Source organism: Pteropus medius, unplaced genomic scaffold, assembly GCF_902729225.1.
Source record: "Pteropus medius unplaced genomic scaffold, Ma_sr-lr_union100, whole genome shotgun sequence".
Classification (NCBI taxonomy): domain Eukaryota; kingdom Metazoa; phylum Chordata; class Mammalia; order Chiroptera; family Pteropodidae; genus Pteropus; species Pteropus medius.
In genome coordinates, this window is record NW_024342647.1 from 5748143 (window position 1) to 5766447 (window position 18305).

The 18305-nt window shown below is 42.3% G+C and overlaps 1 protein-coding gene across 11 annotated transcripts in view; it reads left to right on the top strand.

Annotated features, from left to right (window-relative positions):
- Positions 1-18305, top strand: part of TNC (tenascin C) — an 86095-nt gene that overhangs the window by 41615 nt on the left and 26175 nt on the right. For 3 of the 11 annotated variants that reach the window (XM_039866775.1, XM_039866781.1, XM_039866776.1), the window contains exons 11-15: positions 4518-4790; positions 5361-5633; positions 6252-6524; positions 9069-9341; positions 11641-11913. In XM_039866775.1, the coding sequence (XP_039722709.1) occupies positions 4518-4790; positions 5361-5633; positions 6252-6524; positions 9069-9341; positions 11641-11913 (1365 nt within the window). Of the gene's footprint in view, positions 1-4517; positions 4791-5360; positions 5634-6251; positions 6525-9068; positions 9342-11640; positions 11914-15796; positions 16094-18305 lie in introns of all 11 variants that reach the window. The other 8 variants (XM_039866771.1, XM_039866772.1, XM_039866777.1 and 5 more) reach the window with 6 other exon arrangements.

Consider the following 18305-nt stretch of genomic DNA (forward strand, 5'->3'; position numbering starts at 1 on the left):
CTTCCGTTCTCGAAGTCACCTCCATGTCACAAAATGGCTGCTTCAGTACAGCCTTCACATCTGTGTTCTAGGCAGAATGAAGGAGGAAAAACCAAAAACAAAAGGGAGTACCTCCTAGATGAGTCTTTCTGGAAACTTCACCAGTGACTTCTACACATGTTTCATTGGCCACTCCTGGCTATAAGTAAGTCTAGAAAAGGTAGTCTTCTGTCTTCTCAAGTCTCCTACATTTACTAGAGTCAGTAATATACTACAACCATGCTCTGTGCTAAGTTCTGAGGTTGCTAGGTCAATTAAGACAGGTCCGTGCCCCCCAAAAAGCTCACTGTCTAGTAAACAGACAACACAACACTCTGCTTGCTATAACTGGGAGTGCAGAGGGTATGGAGGGAGCACAGATGCCTTCTGGGCATCAGGAAGGATGAAAAATAGGAGGAAGCCTTTGGACAGATGCATAGAGGCCGACAGGACTATGTTGAGGATTATGTAAAGAAGTAGAAGTCCAGGCACCTGGCCTTTGTAAACATGTGGGAAGAAGAAAGAAACGGGATAAATGGGAGCTTTTGGGTAAATGTACCATGCGTCTATGAGTACTCAGATGTCAAAGGGCTACGGTTACCTGGCCTTCTCACTGCTCTTTAAATATGCCAACCCTGCTCCTGCCTTAGGGGCTTTACACATGCCATTCCTCCTGCCTAGGTATCTCTCTTCTCCCAGTTATTTGTATGGCATCTCTCTCATTGCACTCAGCTCAAGCGTCAGCTCAAAAGACTTTTCTGGCCACCAGTATAAAATCATGCCCCCATCCTGATTTACCCCTTCATGCTTCTCCAGAGTTCCTCATGATATTTATCAGGCCCGATATTATTCAGTAGTTAGTTTATTTATTTATGGCCTGCCTCCAACTACCAACCAAAATGGAAGGACTTCATCTCCTTTATGTAGTGCTGCATCCCCAGTGCCTTGAACACAGCCAACCATGTGCTTTATGAGCATCTGGGGACCCCAGTTGCTCCAGAGGCAGTATTTCCATTGAATCTTCTGGTTTTCTCCTTCTGCCTCTGCATTAACAGCCCAGATTCTCCCCTTGACAACTAATGGAAAGGAAAAAGAAGTCATTCCCTGGAAAGTCTTTAATTAAACTTAATCTGGATAGAAAAGGAAGGAAGGAAAGAAGAAAGGAAGGGTAGGAGGGAGGAAGAAAGAGAAGGGCTAAGAAGGAAGGAAAGTAGGAAGGGAGGAAGGGAGGGCCCAGGACAGATTAGGCAATTGAGGCTTAATGCCACATTGAGCTAAGGAGGAAGCATGGGTAGTGATTTGGGACTTTAAAGGGGAGGAAGGCAATTCACGTGGAGAGGCAGAAGCAAAAGTCTGGTAAACAAATGTTGGCTGGGCCATCTTCCACATGGGATACAGAGAGAAGTTTGATTGAATGGGCCTTGCTAGGTTCTTCCTTGTCTGTCACACCTAGTTAATAATAAACTCTAGTTATCTAGGACAGTACTTCGCTCCCTGGAGAGGTCCTCTACCTAAATTTTTTTAAAGCTGTTAGGAGTAAGGTAAAACTTTCTTCCTAAGTCTTTTGTTTCTTAAAAATAGCTAGCTTAAAATAATGACTGTCTCAAAGAGGCCTATTTTGAGGTGGCAAATGCTGCTTCCTTTTATGTCTACGAGATGGTGGGAATCTAAAGATTTAAAGTTGACACAGCCAGAAATTTTTCCAGGCCAGCTGGTCCACACACTATCAGAACAGAAATGAGATTTCAAAATTCCGATTTCCCAGGCCCACTGGCATTGTTCAGAGGATAGATGCCAGTGCACAGCTGTAAGAAAAAGACAACAGCCTTTTCATAAAGAAATGCCAAGAAACTGAGTGTGGAACTATGAAACGGAAACACTGGACTTCTGGGGCGGTCAGCCCACAGTGTATCATTTGCTCTCGAAATGTAGAGTCTGCATTTATTATGGGAAGCCTCTTAGTCCCTACCTCAACTATTCTTCTGTATTTTTATTCATATCATTCCCTCCCTTTTCATAACTTGTATCCCTCTCCCTTTAATTTATCTACTGATTTTATTTGGTGAAATCGTACCTTTTACTTACCTGACTAGTCTGTGTTTAGTGAAGGGGTTTGGGTAGAATACAAATAGCTTCCTTAACAGTCACAGCCCTACTCACTAAATATAAACTGATGCTGTTTTTTGAATTGTCTAACCACCCTCCCTCAAAAGAAAAAAAGAAAAAAAATGGAAGAATAGCCAAAAATGTTGGTGGAAGTATCATTACCATGAGTGTTACTATTTATTGAGCAACATAACATTAGGTGAAAATTACTCTAAAACTGTATGAACAAAGAAAAAAGGATGTGAGGGGTGTTGTATCACAGCATCGGTGGCATATTAAAAAGCTGCTTCAGAGAGAAGAGATGGTTCTCGTCAGGAAGAAACATTTTCTGTTGTGGATCTCCTCCTCGCCTCTCTCTGTCCATCTTTATGGCAACGGTTTAATAGATAATCCGTAATCACCTCCTTCCTGCCAAGTCAGGTCACTCTCATAGCTCTAATAACCTGGGACCTGAAATTTGTCATGGGAAAGAAAAAAAAAAATGTTTTATGACAGAATGAGAGAGACAGCTTAAAAGGCAGTTAGAGAGGAAAGACAGTGACCTCATTCACATAAAGGGGAAAATTGTCAATGTCAGCTAAGTTTCCGACAAGCAGGAATAAAAAAGAGGAAAGCGGAATAAGAAAGGGAATTTATGGGCTACAGGATCGATTTTCTTAACCTTACTGTTTCTCTTAGATTGCTTTTGTCTTATGTTTCTTCGTGCATGAAGACTGCTGGAGTTTAGTTGTGCTTTAATCCCAAGGTCAAGGATGCAACTGCTATATCTAGAGCGTTGCTTCAGCCTCACAAGGGCTGTGGGTTTAAGATTGGATGACTCTCCCTTTCTTTCCCTCAAATTAGATATATCACTTTGAGTTTTGAGGTCTTCTCTTTCTCATGGAGACCGTGTTTGTGTGGATAGAACCGATATAAGGCTTTGGATGTGAGCTTCTAGACACATGTTTGGGTTAAATGAGGAGTTCATAGAATGTAGTTCAAGATCAGGTATCTTAAACATTTTCTGTAAAAGGGCTTGATAGTAAATATTTCATACCATATGGTTTCTGTTACGACTACTCAACTGTGCCTTTGCAGCACAAAAGAAGCCATCAACAATACAGAAATGAACAAGCGTGGCTATGTTCTAATAAAACTTTACTTATGACACCAAAACTCGAGTTTCTTATATTTTTATATGACGTGAAGTATTCTTATTTGGATTTTTTTCCCCCAGTCATTTAAAAATACAAACACTGTTGTGAGCTCACTCATTGCCGAAAGAGGCAGCAGGCCAGATTTGACCTTTAGATTGTGGTTTGCAGAACTCTGTTCTGGATCAACCAAGATTTGAAGGAGAGTGAGCTTTGCCAATATGAAACAATTAAGAAGAATACTCCCCAGAACTTGGAAAAGTCTAAATTAAATACAGTCTTAAAAAATGTTTTCCCCTCTGAAAGGGTGTCTTCAATCCAATTGCAGGCTAAGATTTTCGAGTTAGAAGCCTGCTTTAATGGACACATAGAGCTCATTTGAAATTAGCAGTGTGTGAGCCATCAATAAAAACAATCGTTCTTTTAAATGAACTCAAAGCAGTTTTTACTCTGTTGTTTACATCATTCTCTTCCAGAGAAAATCCTTTCTTACTAAGACATGCAAAAGTCCACTTAAGCTCAGCCCTGGGCAACCTATCACCTTGAAGGAATATTCATGCAAGAGAGTTTTTATTATATTTTGTGTGTGCGGGAGATGAATGAACTTAGCAGGTTCCATTTTCATAAGCTCTGTTTTTCCCACTCGTTTTTTCTGTCCAATAAGGTTCAGTTTTACAAAGACTCACCGCCTTGCACCCTTCAGCCTTACTTATACTGTGGTAATTTATCTCTGATCTTCCTGAAGTGGTTTATGTAAACTGACTGGAGCCCATAAACTAACAAAATCCCAATATAAAGAAACAATAAAACAGACCTTACATGGGAGATTGAGGAAGCATGAACAGGAAGGGAATCTAAGAGGAACGAATTTTCTCAAAATACAGACAGTTGGGCAGCTCAGACAGAGAATCCCAGTAGCCAAAGGCTGTTCTTTCTAATCTCATCTGATGAGAGACACTTTCCAAAATGGAGACTGAAGACCGGAGCAGTACTAACATAGATGGGTAGTTTTCTAAATCCACAGGACACAGGTCAGTAGGAAAATCCCATTTCCAAAAGACAAACCCAAATATGCAACAGGGCAAAGAAGTATTATATTGATTTTTCTGTTGGTGTTTTGATGGGGATGCAGTGAACAAAATACGGCATTCGGGCCACCATGAACTTTCAGCACTGGCCATGGGTTTGTCATCCTCAGGTTCCCAGAAGGAAAGTGTTTGGAGGAATAGTTTAACTGACCCCATCTCTGTCATTATTTAGGCCACATCCCTGAACTGGAAAACCTCACCATGACCGAGGTTGGCTGGGATGGCCTCAAACTCAACTGGACCGCAGCTGACCAGGCCTATGAGCACTTTGTCATTCAGGTGCAGGAGGCCAACAAGGTGGAGTCAGCTCAGAACCTCACGGTGCCCGGCAGCCTGCGGGCCGTGGACATCCCGGGCCTCAAGGCCGCCACCCGTTACAGAGTTACCATCTATGGGGTGATCCGGGGCTATAGAACACCAGTGCTCTCTGCTGAGGCTTCCACAGGTACCTCTTACCTTTCTGTCTAAAGCTTCTGTTTTTCCCAACAGGAAATTGCCCAAGGATAATCAGATGCAACTTGCTTTTGAATGGACTTGTTCTGCCCCAACTTTTAGCACTAAGATGTTTAAGAAAGAGAAGCCATCAGGCTGCATAGCTTCAGGGGGAGCTTTCACACTGTACCCCAAGTGGACAACACCCTTGGGAGCTGTGCAAAGCCCAGCCTGGGGACTAAACATACAGCCTCAATGTCAGAGACATTTGGCTTCACAAATAGGTCCCCGCCTGGTAAGGCGTACTAAAGCATTTTATTTAAAAGGAAAAAAATAAATCACAAAGCTAATCTCCTCATCTACTGGAGGTTAGGGTAATTCCTTAAAGAAATAAGATAACAAATCTTTTCTTCCCGCTCAGCCTCTTTGCTCTAGTTCATAATTTTAGGAGGCTGCATGATGCATTTTTATCTTTTAAAAAGTCCTATTTTTTTAAAGTAATCTAAGACTGTTCTTGTGTTTAAAGATGCCCTGGATCTTGGTGTGTGATTTGATTATTAAACGGTGCTCTGTCCTTCTCCAGGGGCAATTCCCAGCTTGGGAGAGGTCACCGTGTCCGAGGTGGGCTGGAATGCCCTCCGGCTCAACTGGACTGCTCCCGAAGGGGCCTATGAACAGTTTGTTATTCAGGTGCAGGAGACTGACGCACTAGAGGCAGCCCAGAACCTCACAGTCCCGGGAGGGCTGAGGTCCGTGGACCTGCCTGGGCTCAAAGCAGCCACTCATTATAGCATCACCATCCGCGGGGTCTCTCGGGACTTCATCACAGCCCCTCTCTCTGTTCAAGTCTTGACAGGTATTCTAAACGAGTTTGTTAATTTGCTTCCCACCCCTCCACCCCCGTTGTCTCTGCTTAGGAGGGATCAAAGCTCTTCCCTGCTCTTCACTGGGTTCAGCCCCCACCACCTCGGGGAAAACCGGTGGTGAATCACCCCTGATTCCATCCAAATGTCACATCCCTTATATGGCTAAGTCTTAATGTGGCATGGTAGCCAATTCCATGGAAAATTCCACCTACTCTTTCTTTACAAAAGTGAGAGGTGACTTTTCTTTCAAAACAAGTTTCGGTCATAATATTTAAGAAGTTGGAAAGCACAATTTGCAAGTGGAAAAAAATTGGTCTGGGCTCGTTTTAAGATCACACCAAGACTCCCCAAAGCCCCATCTGTATGTCAAAAATGGAAGTCGCGAACAATTCCTAGAACTACCTTTTATTCCCAAAGGCTCAAGAGAAAAACCCGGCATTAGTGCCAACCATTGGAGTGTGCTCAACAGCTGCTGTAAATAAATTATGCATCTGTAATCAACACTAACCAGACAGTGCATCCCAACCCTAGCCAAAATGCCATCTTACCTGAATCCCAGTATACAATTGCCTTTTTTAGTAACTTGGTAACTCTGTGTCCTTGCATAGAGGAGGTTCCAGATCTGGGAAACCTCACGGTGACCGAGGTTAGCTGGGACGCACTCAGACTGAACTGGACCACCCCAGACGGGATCTATGAGCAGTTTGTCATTGAGGTCCAGGAGGCTGGCCAGGCCAAAGAAGTTCACAGTCTCTCCGTTCCTGGCAGCCTGCGCTCCGTGGAAGTCCCAGGCCTGAGGGCCGGTACCCCTTACACAATCACCCTGCACGGCGAGGTCAGGGGCCGCAGCACTCGACCCCTCGCTGCGGAAGTCACCACAGGTATTTGACCCTCCTCCCAGATGGGGACGTGATTGGAACAGAGAAAATTCCTTATGTAGCAGAACTCTGTTTCAGTGTTATTTACAGGCAACATGAATATAAGCTGTCCCTCAGGGAAGTCTGGGTTAGAATTCTACCCTACTCGCTGATTATTCTTGGGTATATCATTTTACATCTCTGAGCCTTCTTTTCTCATCTTCAATTCAGTGATAATACCCCTAACTCAGAACTCTGTCAAGAGCAGTGAATGAGATAATGAAAGTCCTCAGCAAAGTGCCCATCTTATAATACATATTGAATAGCAAATAGCTAAATTTATCAGATAGCCAAATAGCATAGTAAAAACAGCGTAAACAGCAAGGCAGTGGCATGAGAATAAGGTCTGAACTTTCGAGAGAAATCTCGTCATTAGTGGCCTCAGAGTCACTAACTGCCATCCGGCTTGTAGTCAGATCTCTACAGAAAACATTTGAAACGATCTAGTCAACTGCTGAAATTATCCAAGTCCCTCTCTCCTTAACAAACACTCAAGGCAGGGACATTCTCGAGAAAAGACAACCACATTTGACTTAATGTTTTTCATTCAATTTGTGGAGGAAAAACAATTCATCTCAATATGTCCTCTGAAAATATGCTGCTCCATCTGTTACAGAAAACTCCATGCTGTTCATAAAGTTTCTAGAAACAGCCTTAAAGGGAACTCTGGGCAAATGGGCCAGATTTTTGGTGATAGGATTTTCATGCCAGTCCCGAAGCCCATGATCTTCTCTATAGACCCTGTGTTTTGATAATGCCACCCAAATAACCTAATTTGAAAAAAAAAATTTTTTTTTGAGTTTTTTTTTGCTCATATATACCAAATAAATTTGGTCCTTGCTAGAAACTACACGCAATTCCAAAAAATAAGAAAGGTGATATTGTAATCCACCCAAGCTGGCCAGGTTATCATTGTCCTGTGTTTCCTGCAGTCCCTTCAAACCAAACAAGAGCAAAAGGGGCCTTTGAGACTACTGTAATCTGGGTCCAGCATGCGAACGGCCTACATCTGCAGTTTGTAAACTTTTGTTTTCAGCAGCGGAACTCAATTTTCGCATATAGAATATTACAAAGAACCCCATATATGACAGCTAAACGAACTGCTGTTCTTAGTGAGCTGGGAAAAAGGGAGGAGCTGCCTAGATCCATGACCCCAACCCAGTTCTTCCACAAAACGCTAAGTCTAGATGGAGCACAGTTTGAAAATAGCACCTCTAAACGGTAGAGTTTGCTTAGACTCTCGCCGCGTACTGAAGCCCGGGATTCTTGAGAACGAGTCCTTCGCACCTTCTCAGCTAAAATCTCTGCAGTTACTTCCATTTCTAAATATGAATCCATGGCTACTTCAGCTTTAAAAAGAGAGGTGGAGAGATTTCATTTAACCCTGAGAAGCATTTACTAAGGAGTGGGTTTTTCCATATTTGAATCTAAACTTTCTAAATCGGCAATAATAACTACATTAAATTTCCTTCCTATGCTGTAGAAAAGTAGTGGGCCCTGCTCTGAACCATTTGCTGAGCAAAACATAATCACTCACTTTAATTAAAAGTGGGCCCTCAATTCACACAAACGGCCTGGCTTCATGATACAGTCATTTCTCACTCAGACACCAAGTATCAGCAAGAGAAGGTGGGAGGGACGAGGACAAGCCAACAGTCCAGCACAGAACCTTTGACCCCTGAAAACTGAGAAAAGTCCAGAGATAAAACATCAGCCTTGTCCCAACCTGAGACAGCAGATGCTTTACAAACCCGGTCATATAGCATGTGGCCAGCAATGAGATGACCTCAACAATGTCAGGTAATGAAATGAAACAGGGAATTCTTTCTGATATGACTGAGGAGTCTCAAGGGGAAACATCGAAACAATGACATATTTGTTAGGCTGCCAATTACCAGGCACTCACTACGAGCCAGGTCTGATACTCAGAGGTTTAGAAGTACTATCATTTAATCATCACACAACCCGAATGAAATGGCACTGCCAGCTCCTTTTACAGGAGAGGAGAGTAAGACTCAGAAATGAGCCGGGTGCCATGCCCAAGATTACACAGCTAGCAGATATCAGTGGGGAATTCTAACCCAAGACCCAGCTTCCTCCAAAGCCTGCACAAAAATTAAACAGTTAAAACCATCCCTGCTTCCTTTATCCTGACCCACAATCCTACCTTTTCCAATTGCCTTTTAAGTTCTGGCTGTGCCTGCTCAGAGACCACCACCACCCACCCCCCTCCCCCCCGGTGGGTTGTGAGTGGTCCAGGTGGCATTGACATCTCAAGGGTAAATAATACAGATGTCCCCCTTCCTGGCCATTTTCAACTCCTGAAGAAAGCTGTGGACAGGTTACCACAATTCAGATTAGAACTTCTCAGAGACCAAGAATGACACACACACACACACCACGCACACATAATTCTCTCACCCCTTTCTCTCTTCCTTCGAGCTGGGCTGTGGGACATTCGGTTTCCTCATTTACAGAACTGACAAATACCTCTCTGTCCTTCTTCAGAGGAGCTCCCCCAGCTAGGAGACTTAGCCGTGACCGAGGCTGGCTGGGATGGCCTCAAACTCAACTGGACCGCAGCTGACCAGGCCTATGAGCACTTTGTCATTCAGGTGCAGGAGGCCAACAAGGTGGAGTCAGCTCAGAACCTCACGGTGCCCGGCAGCCTGCGGGCCGTGGACATCCCGGGCCTCAAGGCTGCCACCCTTTACAGAGTTACCATCTATGGGGTGATCCGGGGCTATAGAACACCAGTGCTCTCTGCTGAGGCCTCTACAGGTACCTTTCCCTCCCTGTTCATGCTTTCTTCTCAGGTTCCCTGCTTCCTCTCCAGATGATGGGTAGGGAGTAAGGAGTCAGCTTCTTTCCATGTCCGAATACTTCTATGCTCCCCTTAACTACTGGCTGTGCATGGTCAGAGATCTCTCGCTGGGCTGCGCCTTGGTCCAGACGCCTTTGCCATCTCGAGAATGAAGGATGCAGATGTTGCCTTTTTTGACCTTCCTCCAGCCTCTCCCAGACATCACCTGTCTAATTCTACAACTACCTCTCTATTGAATGATGGCTTTCTGTTTCAGGAGATAACCTGACGGTTTTAATTTTTTTCCTCTAGTGCCTGGATATAACTAAAAGCTGACTCTTCCCCTGTGTGAGTTGTGGTGGAGCACAGATTATTTACTTCAGAGAGTCTTTTTTGCTAGTTGGAAATGGTGCTTTACTATTCCGAATCCCTCAGGGTATGAGCACTGCGGTTCTTGCATTTAAAAGAAATGTTTGAGTTTAAATGTTTCTTTAAAATACACTGAGGATAATAAGAGACCTGAATTACCCTCCTCCGGCAATTCTCTCAGATACTGAGTCATTGTTAGAACACCAAATTAGCAAATAGCTAGACCAAAAAGAGGAGGAAAAAAAATCACACAAATATGACTGGATACAATACCAAAGAAAAAGCCATTCATTAGCAGAAGTACACACAGCAGCATTTGAAGCAAGGAATGTCCCAGGCTGTGAATGTCAAAGATCTGATGCCCTTTTTGCTCTTTTAATCAAGAGTTGCTCCCTGGAGTGTTGACCTTTGGATGGCACACTCCCAGCTTAGACCCAGGAGGGTGCATTACAGTTTACTCATCACTCTGCTGAGTGACAAGGCGTTCACTGTTTCCCCAGGAGCCTGCTAAAGTGAGCAGCCTTTCCGACGCTGCTTTCCATTGCTCATCTTTCTATATGCCTACACTGGTTTAAACTCAGTAGATGCTGTGTTGTTTGGTTTTGCATATGCCCGCCCCATTTTTATATAATTATTACAACCAAACTTTCATGGAAACCTGTATGTCCTAGTTGATTCTACCAAAAACAGATCCATATTTTAGCCTCAGTCATTTCAGTATCTCTTGCTGACATAAACTTACAGCACAGGCAACTGTGAACGGTGACCCTAAAATGCCTAAAAATTGCAACTCAGGCTGCCCTGGATGTACCCAGGCCTCCTTTATTTCACGTCCACAAACTTTCCCTTCCCAGAAGGCAGATCAATCACCTACCACTTCTGATCTTTCCTACAGATCTTGTGGTTTGGGTGTTCTTAGTATGTTTGTGCTCTTTTTTTTTCTTTTTATTGATAGCAACATTCTTGCCTCTGATGAGTCAGAATGCTGGAAGGACAGGCAGTAATTCGATCTGATTTCACCAAATCTCTTGAGAGAGGAAAGTCTTCTCCTTCCTTGCCAGAGAGACAGTATTAGCTTTTCAAACCCTGCTTCTGCCTGCCCTCTGCATGTTTTATTCCTGCTCTGAAAAGTTAGGGTAGGACCATCTCCAAGACAAAATATTATTTCTTGGCTGAACAAGATTGCCTGACTGCTTTGTCTTGGCTCAGCTCTCCTGATTGGCAATGCAATACGAGCCTTCTTCGCCCACACAGAAAGCAGTTAAGAGAAGACAAGCTATTTTAACAAAATATGAGAACTGCCGGCCCTTGTCAGAAGCACAAAGAAAATACCAAGAATTACACTGTCAAGTTGCCAACTTCCTTTAAGTCACAAAATCGGAAGCCTGAGTGTACCACCTGGGGAGGCTAATGGTGTCAGAATTATTTAGTCTTCATTGGAATAGATGGGAGCTCTCTCAAAGCAAAGGACACCTGCAGAAGGAAGCCAAGTAATTTTGGTCTCCCAAGTGCAATTCAAGACAGCGGAAGCTGCCAGCACTCATATCTTTCGACCGACGGCCAGCATCCTGGAGGTGGGGCTCCTGGAAGCATCTAGGCTTAGGCATAGCAGGACCTGCCACAGTCGTTTGGCATGTCTTCTCACACACCAGATTCCAGCCAGCCTGATCATGTGTGGCAGCTCCAGAGCAGGGAAATCTAATTGCCATACCTTCCTTTTAACAAATCCCCTTTTCCTCTCCCATTGGCACCGACTGATAACACTGCTTCATTTTGCTCTAACCCTGAACTGTCAGATCTTTCTACCCAGCTGCGGTTCTATTAACAACCTCAACTTTAAAACGCAGCCAGAGGATTCACTCAAATTGATTTGTTTCTTCTCTCCTACCCACCCCCTTTTTTTTTCAGCTGGAGAACCCGAAATTGGAAACTTAAACGTTTCCGACATAACCCGTGAGAGCTTCAATCTCTCCTGGACAGCTACCAATGGAACCTTCGAGACCTTTACCATTGAAATTATTGATTCCAATAGGTTTCTGGAGACGATGAAATACGAAATCTCTGGTGCTGAACGAACTGCCCACATCTCGGGGCTACGCCCTGGTAACGATTTTATTGTCTACCTCTCTGGACTTGCTCCCAACATCCGGACCAAAACCATCCATGCCACGGTCACCACAGGTACACGTGCATTCTCCCGTTCATAACACCCTCTCTCCAGGGTCTTCTTTGCAGGGTGAAGCCACTCCTTCTCAACCACTGAAGCACAAGCCACAGTGCAGTAACTCCTCCAGGATGCCAGGCTGGAGAGCTATTTAACATAACTCTCTCTCAACAGCAGCTCAAATGGTGAATTTCCATTAAGCCTCTTGCCCGATTTATCACTGACCAGGACATTGGCAGTATAAAAGGTAGTTTGGTCCAGTTTGCCATATAGAATCTAGAGGAAAGGATTCTCCTCTTTGACAAAACAAAGAGGTCATAATGAGCATTGTCCTTGACTTTGAAAGTCATCTACATCAGTCATAGAGTCCTTAAAAATCACATTTTTTGTCATCCTACTGTCTTTGTCTTTCTAGTGCCTTTGACCTCCTAATACCCAAATATGCCAACGATTTAATATGATTGTGTTGGTGCTATTTTTTTTAAACTGGAAAAATCATGAGAAAGAGCAGAGATTACTGATCATACGAGTGCAGAGGAAACCATGCCACACAGATCCCCCCAATTCCATTGCCATCTGTAGGAGAGGAGACCAGAACATGCTGTCTTGCCCCAGAGCAGTGAATGATAGGACACAAACATAAAAGTAAAATAGTTGTGTTTAAACAAAGAGCTTGGCTAGCAGAAGAGTAAATGGCTCTCACTTTAAATTCGTATTATCTGTGACATACATTCTATGGCAGATGTTCTTTGGCCTGTGACAAAAGAGAATATTCTATATGAATTCAGAAAGGAGAGTCTTTCCATTCGAAATAACATTCTTAGCACATTTTAGATAATGCCTTCTTTTGACGGTTAGAGTAAGACATCACAAACTGATTTTTTTTAAAAAAGTTATTTATGGAATAAACACAGGAAAATTTCTTCTTATAGTTCACAATCTCATATTCTTGGGAATTCAAGAAAAGGATTGACATTTTAGCATCAAAATTATCATGGGCCATCCTTATCTAGTTCTCATGTCAGCCAGATTAAAGTACAACAAACCTAGGGAAGAAAACTAGTAACCATATGTATTTGTTTCTCATAGCTTAAGTGGTTTCCAACAAGGGAAAAATTCCTTTACTAGAGGGTAAAGTATACAACTTTATGGATTTAGTCTTACGTGTTTTGCTTTGGACCCTGTAATAGTGTTTTAAATTGACACACTTTCATATTGTTTTCTTCTCACTTTGGGAGCCTAACCTCTCCTTAGCTACCTCACTATCTCAAATGTGACCTGGGACAGTATGTCCATCTTGTGGAAAGCTCAGGAGTCTGCCTTTGATGGCTTTCTCATAGAAGTTAGGAATTCTGACCACCTCCAGGAGATGGTGGTGTGTTCCGTGCCTGCGGCATCTCGCAGCCCTGTCATTAACAACCTCGAAGCTTCTTCCAATTTCCCTGCCCACCTTCACGGGCTGATTAGCAGCAGCGCACTCAGACCCGGATGGTCCAAACAACCACAGGTATTTCCCTTGATGGGTTCTTCATTATCCATTGAACTTCCTTTGAGGAGCATTCCAAAAACTCACTCGCTACTCATTTTTTATCCTCCTAGTTCCTCTGGATCTTCTCCAAATTTGATAAAACCAACTCAAATTAGAGCTTTAAAGTGGTTTTTTAGAAAAATACTCTCACCCCAAATTAAGGAACTTCAGTATCAACCTCTTTTTTCCTAAATATCTACTCACATCTGGAGTTTTTCTGTTTGTTTTTAGAGAGGTAACCTGACATGCTTTGACATGAATTTCTAAACCATCCTTCCATCTGATCTTGAATAATCGTTTCCAGTTCCATTCATCATCATTTGCCTGTGGTCTTTCTAATCAAAATTTGCCTCTGTCATTTCAAAGAGGTGTGTGCATGCCATTTTTGGTTCTTGGTCAGAATGCTATACATTCTTTTTCTCTCCAATAAGATTTTAAAAGTGGTTCCACTAGCATGCCGAGAAAAGACCCTAAAACACACCCCAAGAACCACAAGAGGGGATCCAGTGGTTTCATCTTGTTCTTGAGATTTTTATTTGCTTGCATTCCCTACAAACAGATTGCTCTTTTTTTCACATTTACTCAAGCACGTTTTGTCACCTACTGATATCTGTCACAAAGAGTCAGAGTTTTCCTTTCATCCATCATCTCATTCAAATCTTGGTGCATGTGGTGAATATTCAGAGCCTTAAATTTTTGAAAATGTCCATCTTTACTGGAAGCAGGCAGCATGCATGTCAAGGAATTGTTTCAAAGGATTAGAAGTAGTAAGAGAAAAATGTCCCTAGCGTGCATGGAACACTAACTACCATTCTCTTTCTGAGTTTTTTCTTGCATCTCACTTTTTAGCTTGGTTGCACCCTTTGGGAGACAGCTGGCAGTAAACCTGACCTTGAGAAGGCAGGTCTTATTCGGCATGGTGAATGTGTTGGCACTGCCAGTCTCTGTCTGGCAGCATGAGACAAGTCCTAACATGCATCCTTAATTTGGGAGATTGCTTCCATAGCAATATATAGGGCAACCAGAGTCTCATTTGGAGGATTTTACCTCCTGTGAGGTTAAGGTAATTTGCCAGTGCTGTGGCTAAAAATTATACCATCGTTGGCTTCTCAAACTGACTAAGTAGGAAATCTCAAGCCATTTTCTTATGACTATATTCTGCTTCTGAGCCAGATCGTTTTGTCCACAGGGACTTTATTGCCGTGAGTTATGCTGTGCAATTGTCCCGTTAAAGTTTATCCAAGTGAGTCCATTCCTTTCTGCAAATGCTGGAACTGCAGCAAAACAAGTCCCAAAACTAATTCTCCTTGGGAGAATTAGTCTGCTTCCTCTCAATCCTAAAACCTGATCCTAGTATCTCAGCCCTCCAGGACTGTTGTGTCTCTCTAAATACATTCTGAATGAACTTGCTTTAAGGTTAGTATTGCCTTATAAATACACATTTATGAGGCCAGACCACATACATCCCAGCTGAAAGTAGCAGTACTGGCTTCCTACATTTGAAATGAGTTGTTGTCATCACTGATTGTCTAGACTTTAAGGGACAAAGGAAACTTAACTTCAGTGGAACTACGCATCGTTCCAAATTATCCGTAAGTGAATTTCCTAATCAGAAAATAGTACTCCTAACTTCAAGTTTTTCTTTCATGTTTGCACACACTAGGAATTTTTTAATGAAAGCCATTTTTTACCTTTACAGTATTCGCGGTGAGAATGTAGGTTTTCCTATGGGTGTACATATTTGGGTTTCCAAATACAATGGAGAATTTCTCTTGTATGAATATTAGCCTTTAATTTGTGCAATCCAAATAGATATAAAGAAAACGAAATAAGGAAACTTCAAAGTAGCATTTTCTAAGCCATGCTCAGTGGAACACCAGCTCCTTGAGATGTTCAAAGAATATTCCTCGTAAAGGTTATCCACTGATCAGTAAGTTTATGAAATGCTGGGCTAAACACAATTAAGTAGGTTTCTTTACAACGCCAGTATTTCAGAGCCTTTAAAATGCTAGCATGCTTTGCGAACCTCTAGAGTGAGATACAATGCACGCTTTACCATGAAGCTGTCTTTTCTTGGAACATCTTACAGAGCTGGTACCACATTACAAACCTTCGAAAATGTAACCTAAATCTCCTTTATGTTAATTCTACTTACTGTTCTCATGGCTTATGTTTACTTTTCTTCACACATGACTAGCAAATGGTCATGTTTACACTTAAAAAGACACAAATCCACACCTGCAGATAAAGAAATGCAGCCTAATATATTACCTTTCTGCAAATATTTGGAGGGATTGATACTTTCAGGTTCTATGGCTACGTTCTGGAGAAATCCACTGCTTCCTCTAATCACATCTCTCTCTTTCTCCCAGCCCATGTTTCTTCCCCTTCAGAGCCAGAGCCACAGCTGGGCACGCTAATCCTTAGCAATATTACTTCTGACAGCTTCAACGTGTCATGGACCACTCGAGCTGGGCCTTTTGCAAAGATTGTTATCAATATTAGCGATTCTCATTTCCTGCATGAGCCCCAACAAGTCACAGTCTCAGGAGATGCACAGCATGCTTACGTCACCGGCTTGGTGGAGAACACTGGCTATGACATTAGTGTAACAGGGACCACCTGGGCTGGGGACCCCACCAGACCCCTCACTGCCTTTGTCATGACAGGTACTCATTCAAAGGTTCTCACTTGTCTGTTTAAAATTCTGCAATGGGAAAAGGAGGTAAAGGTGATAGACACTGTCAAGGGAAATTGAACCTAAAACACAGTCTTTGCTCCACATGTAATTAAGTAAGGGGAGAGCGGATACTATTGCAAAGAGGGACAGCCACTCTTAGGAACTGGAAGTAATATATTCAACAGTTGTATAAAGCTTCTGAGGATTTCCATGCCCAGTTTTATAGGTTGTCTGATCCACAGTTTGGAGATTCTGGCTAAAGAGTGAGTTCTAATTTAATAATGGCCTAGGGCATGAATTTTATCCATAAATCATACTGGGTAAGTCCATATACTACCTACCCCAGAGATATAATAATTTACTTTTTTCTTCTAAAAAATACTTCTTTAAAATTGTCTTTATAACAGATTAATGAAAGCTCAAGCTAGGATTGCAGATAAATCTTGTTTAATTAAACCTCACCCATTCATTACTTGACTTCTAACTTCTTTTTGAATTACATTTAAAAAATTAGTTTTCTATTTTCTTCCCTGAGATTATTCTAAATCAATGGCAAAGGTAGCAAATGATGTGGATTTACCAAATCTCAAGTCTGAAAAATCTCAGAAAATATTTAGAATTCTATTCCCTTCCACTAATGAGAATTTTCAGGAGACCAACTTTGTCATATGATTTTCACATTAAACCAGGCCTCGCCTAGGGTCTAAATTTCTGTAAGTAAGCTCCGCTAATATGTTCAATTAAACATTTAATTGGAGTCAGTATGGTGTCCCAGAAGAGTAAGGATTTTGAGATCAGGCCCAAGTGATTCCTAATCCTCTTCCACATCTTTTCAGTTATATAACCTTGTCTGATTCTTAACTTCTCTGAACCCCAATTTCCTTATGTATGAAGACAAGGTAGCCACAGCTTTGTCACAGGGTGTTAAAATGGATACATTGAATTTAAACTGCCTGGCATCCAGTAGGTGTTTTACAGATGCTCACTCCTTTCTGCTGTCTCACAATACCATGAAGAAAGTGGCATTCTTAAAAATAAGCAACAAGCTAGACAGGAACAGTAGACCAATGCGATCATGACTTTCCTATGGTTTTTAAGAGAATCCTGGACATGTTTTAATATGAGATCAAAACGTGGTTCTATTTTCTGTCCAGTGATCTAATGTGAATCCAATCATTTAGACAGTCTTCAAATGCAGGCTATGGTAATTAATTTCTTAGCAGGGCTTGGGCAGACAAGGGTAGCCATGATATGAGAATCTCACTGCCCAGGAGGAAAGGAATGACCAGGTGCAGATCTCATCAGGCCCTTACTTGTAGCCTCTTGCACGACCTCCCACAGAACAGAGAGAAGAAAAGGAAGCCAGGAGAGCTGGCCTTAGGAACCCTAGATCCAGTTACAGCATTGTCTCAACTAATCCTCGAAGTGAAAAGGCTGCATTTTAAAAGAAGCGTATTTTAAAAAGAGGGGGAAAGAAACTGAACATGAGAAACTATAAATAAGAAACCCTTGATTAACTAATTAGCCTGAATGCCCTCCTTTTCATTAGAATATACTACTTTGATGGCATGGAGGTGCAAAGCGCCTATCAAAGCAAGGCGCCACTTATCTAAACAAAACTCAGCAATAGAATTTGAGACCCTTGTCTTGCAGACAAGGAAGCCTGTTTGCACAATAGATGTGATTTCAGCTTTGCCTTTGATAGAGTTATGATTTGGGGGGAGATTATTACATGGTTTAAAAAAAAAAAGCCTCAAAATAAATGCCAAGTGTTTCAAAATAAGTACAGGAAGTCCAAGCCATAGCAAAATTTAAATCTCTGCTTAGGGGATGAAGGCAGTAACTTACTTGTTCATTCAGTCACCAGACTCTTCTTTTTCAAACATTTTTCTTTGCATCCCACGGATGAGACTGTGGGCATTAGTGTAAGATCATTTATCTCTTTGAAATTTTTCGTTTAGCTACAATGGGGAAAAAGGCTATAAACTAGATGTAACTAAAGCAGCTCTAGCTATGGAATCTTCATTCCCCTGCCCCCTCCGATAAAAAATGAATACATTCACCATTACTGTGTTTTGTTTTTGTAGCGGGGAGGCATTGGACCTTTTCCACTAATCCTGCTTATGCCTCAGGACTTGCCAGCACTGATAGGGTTGACTAATTAGATGTTGGTTGAGGGTGTAGAAAGAACATTGAACTTG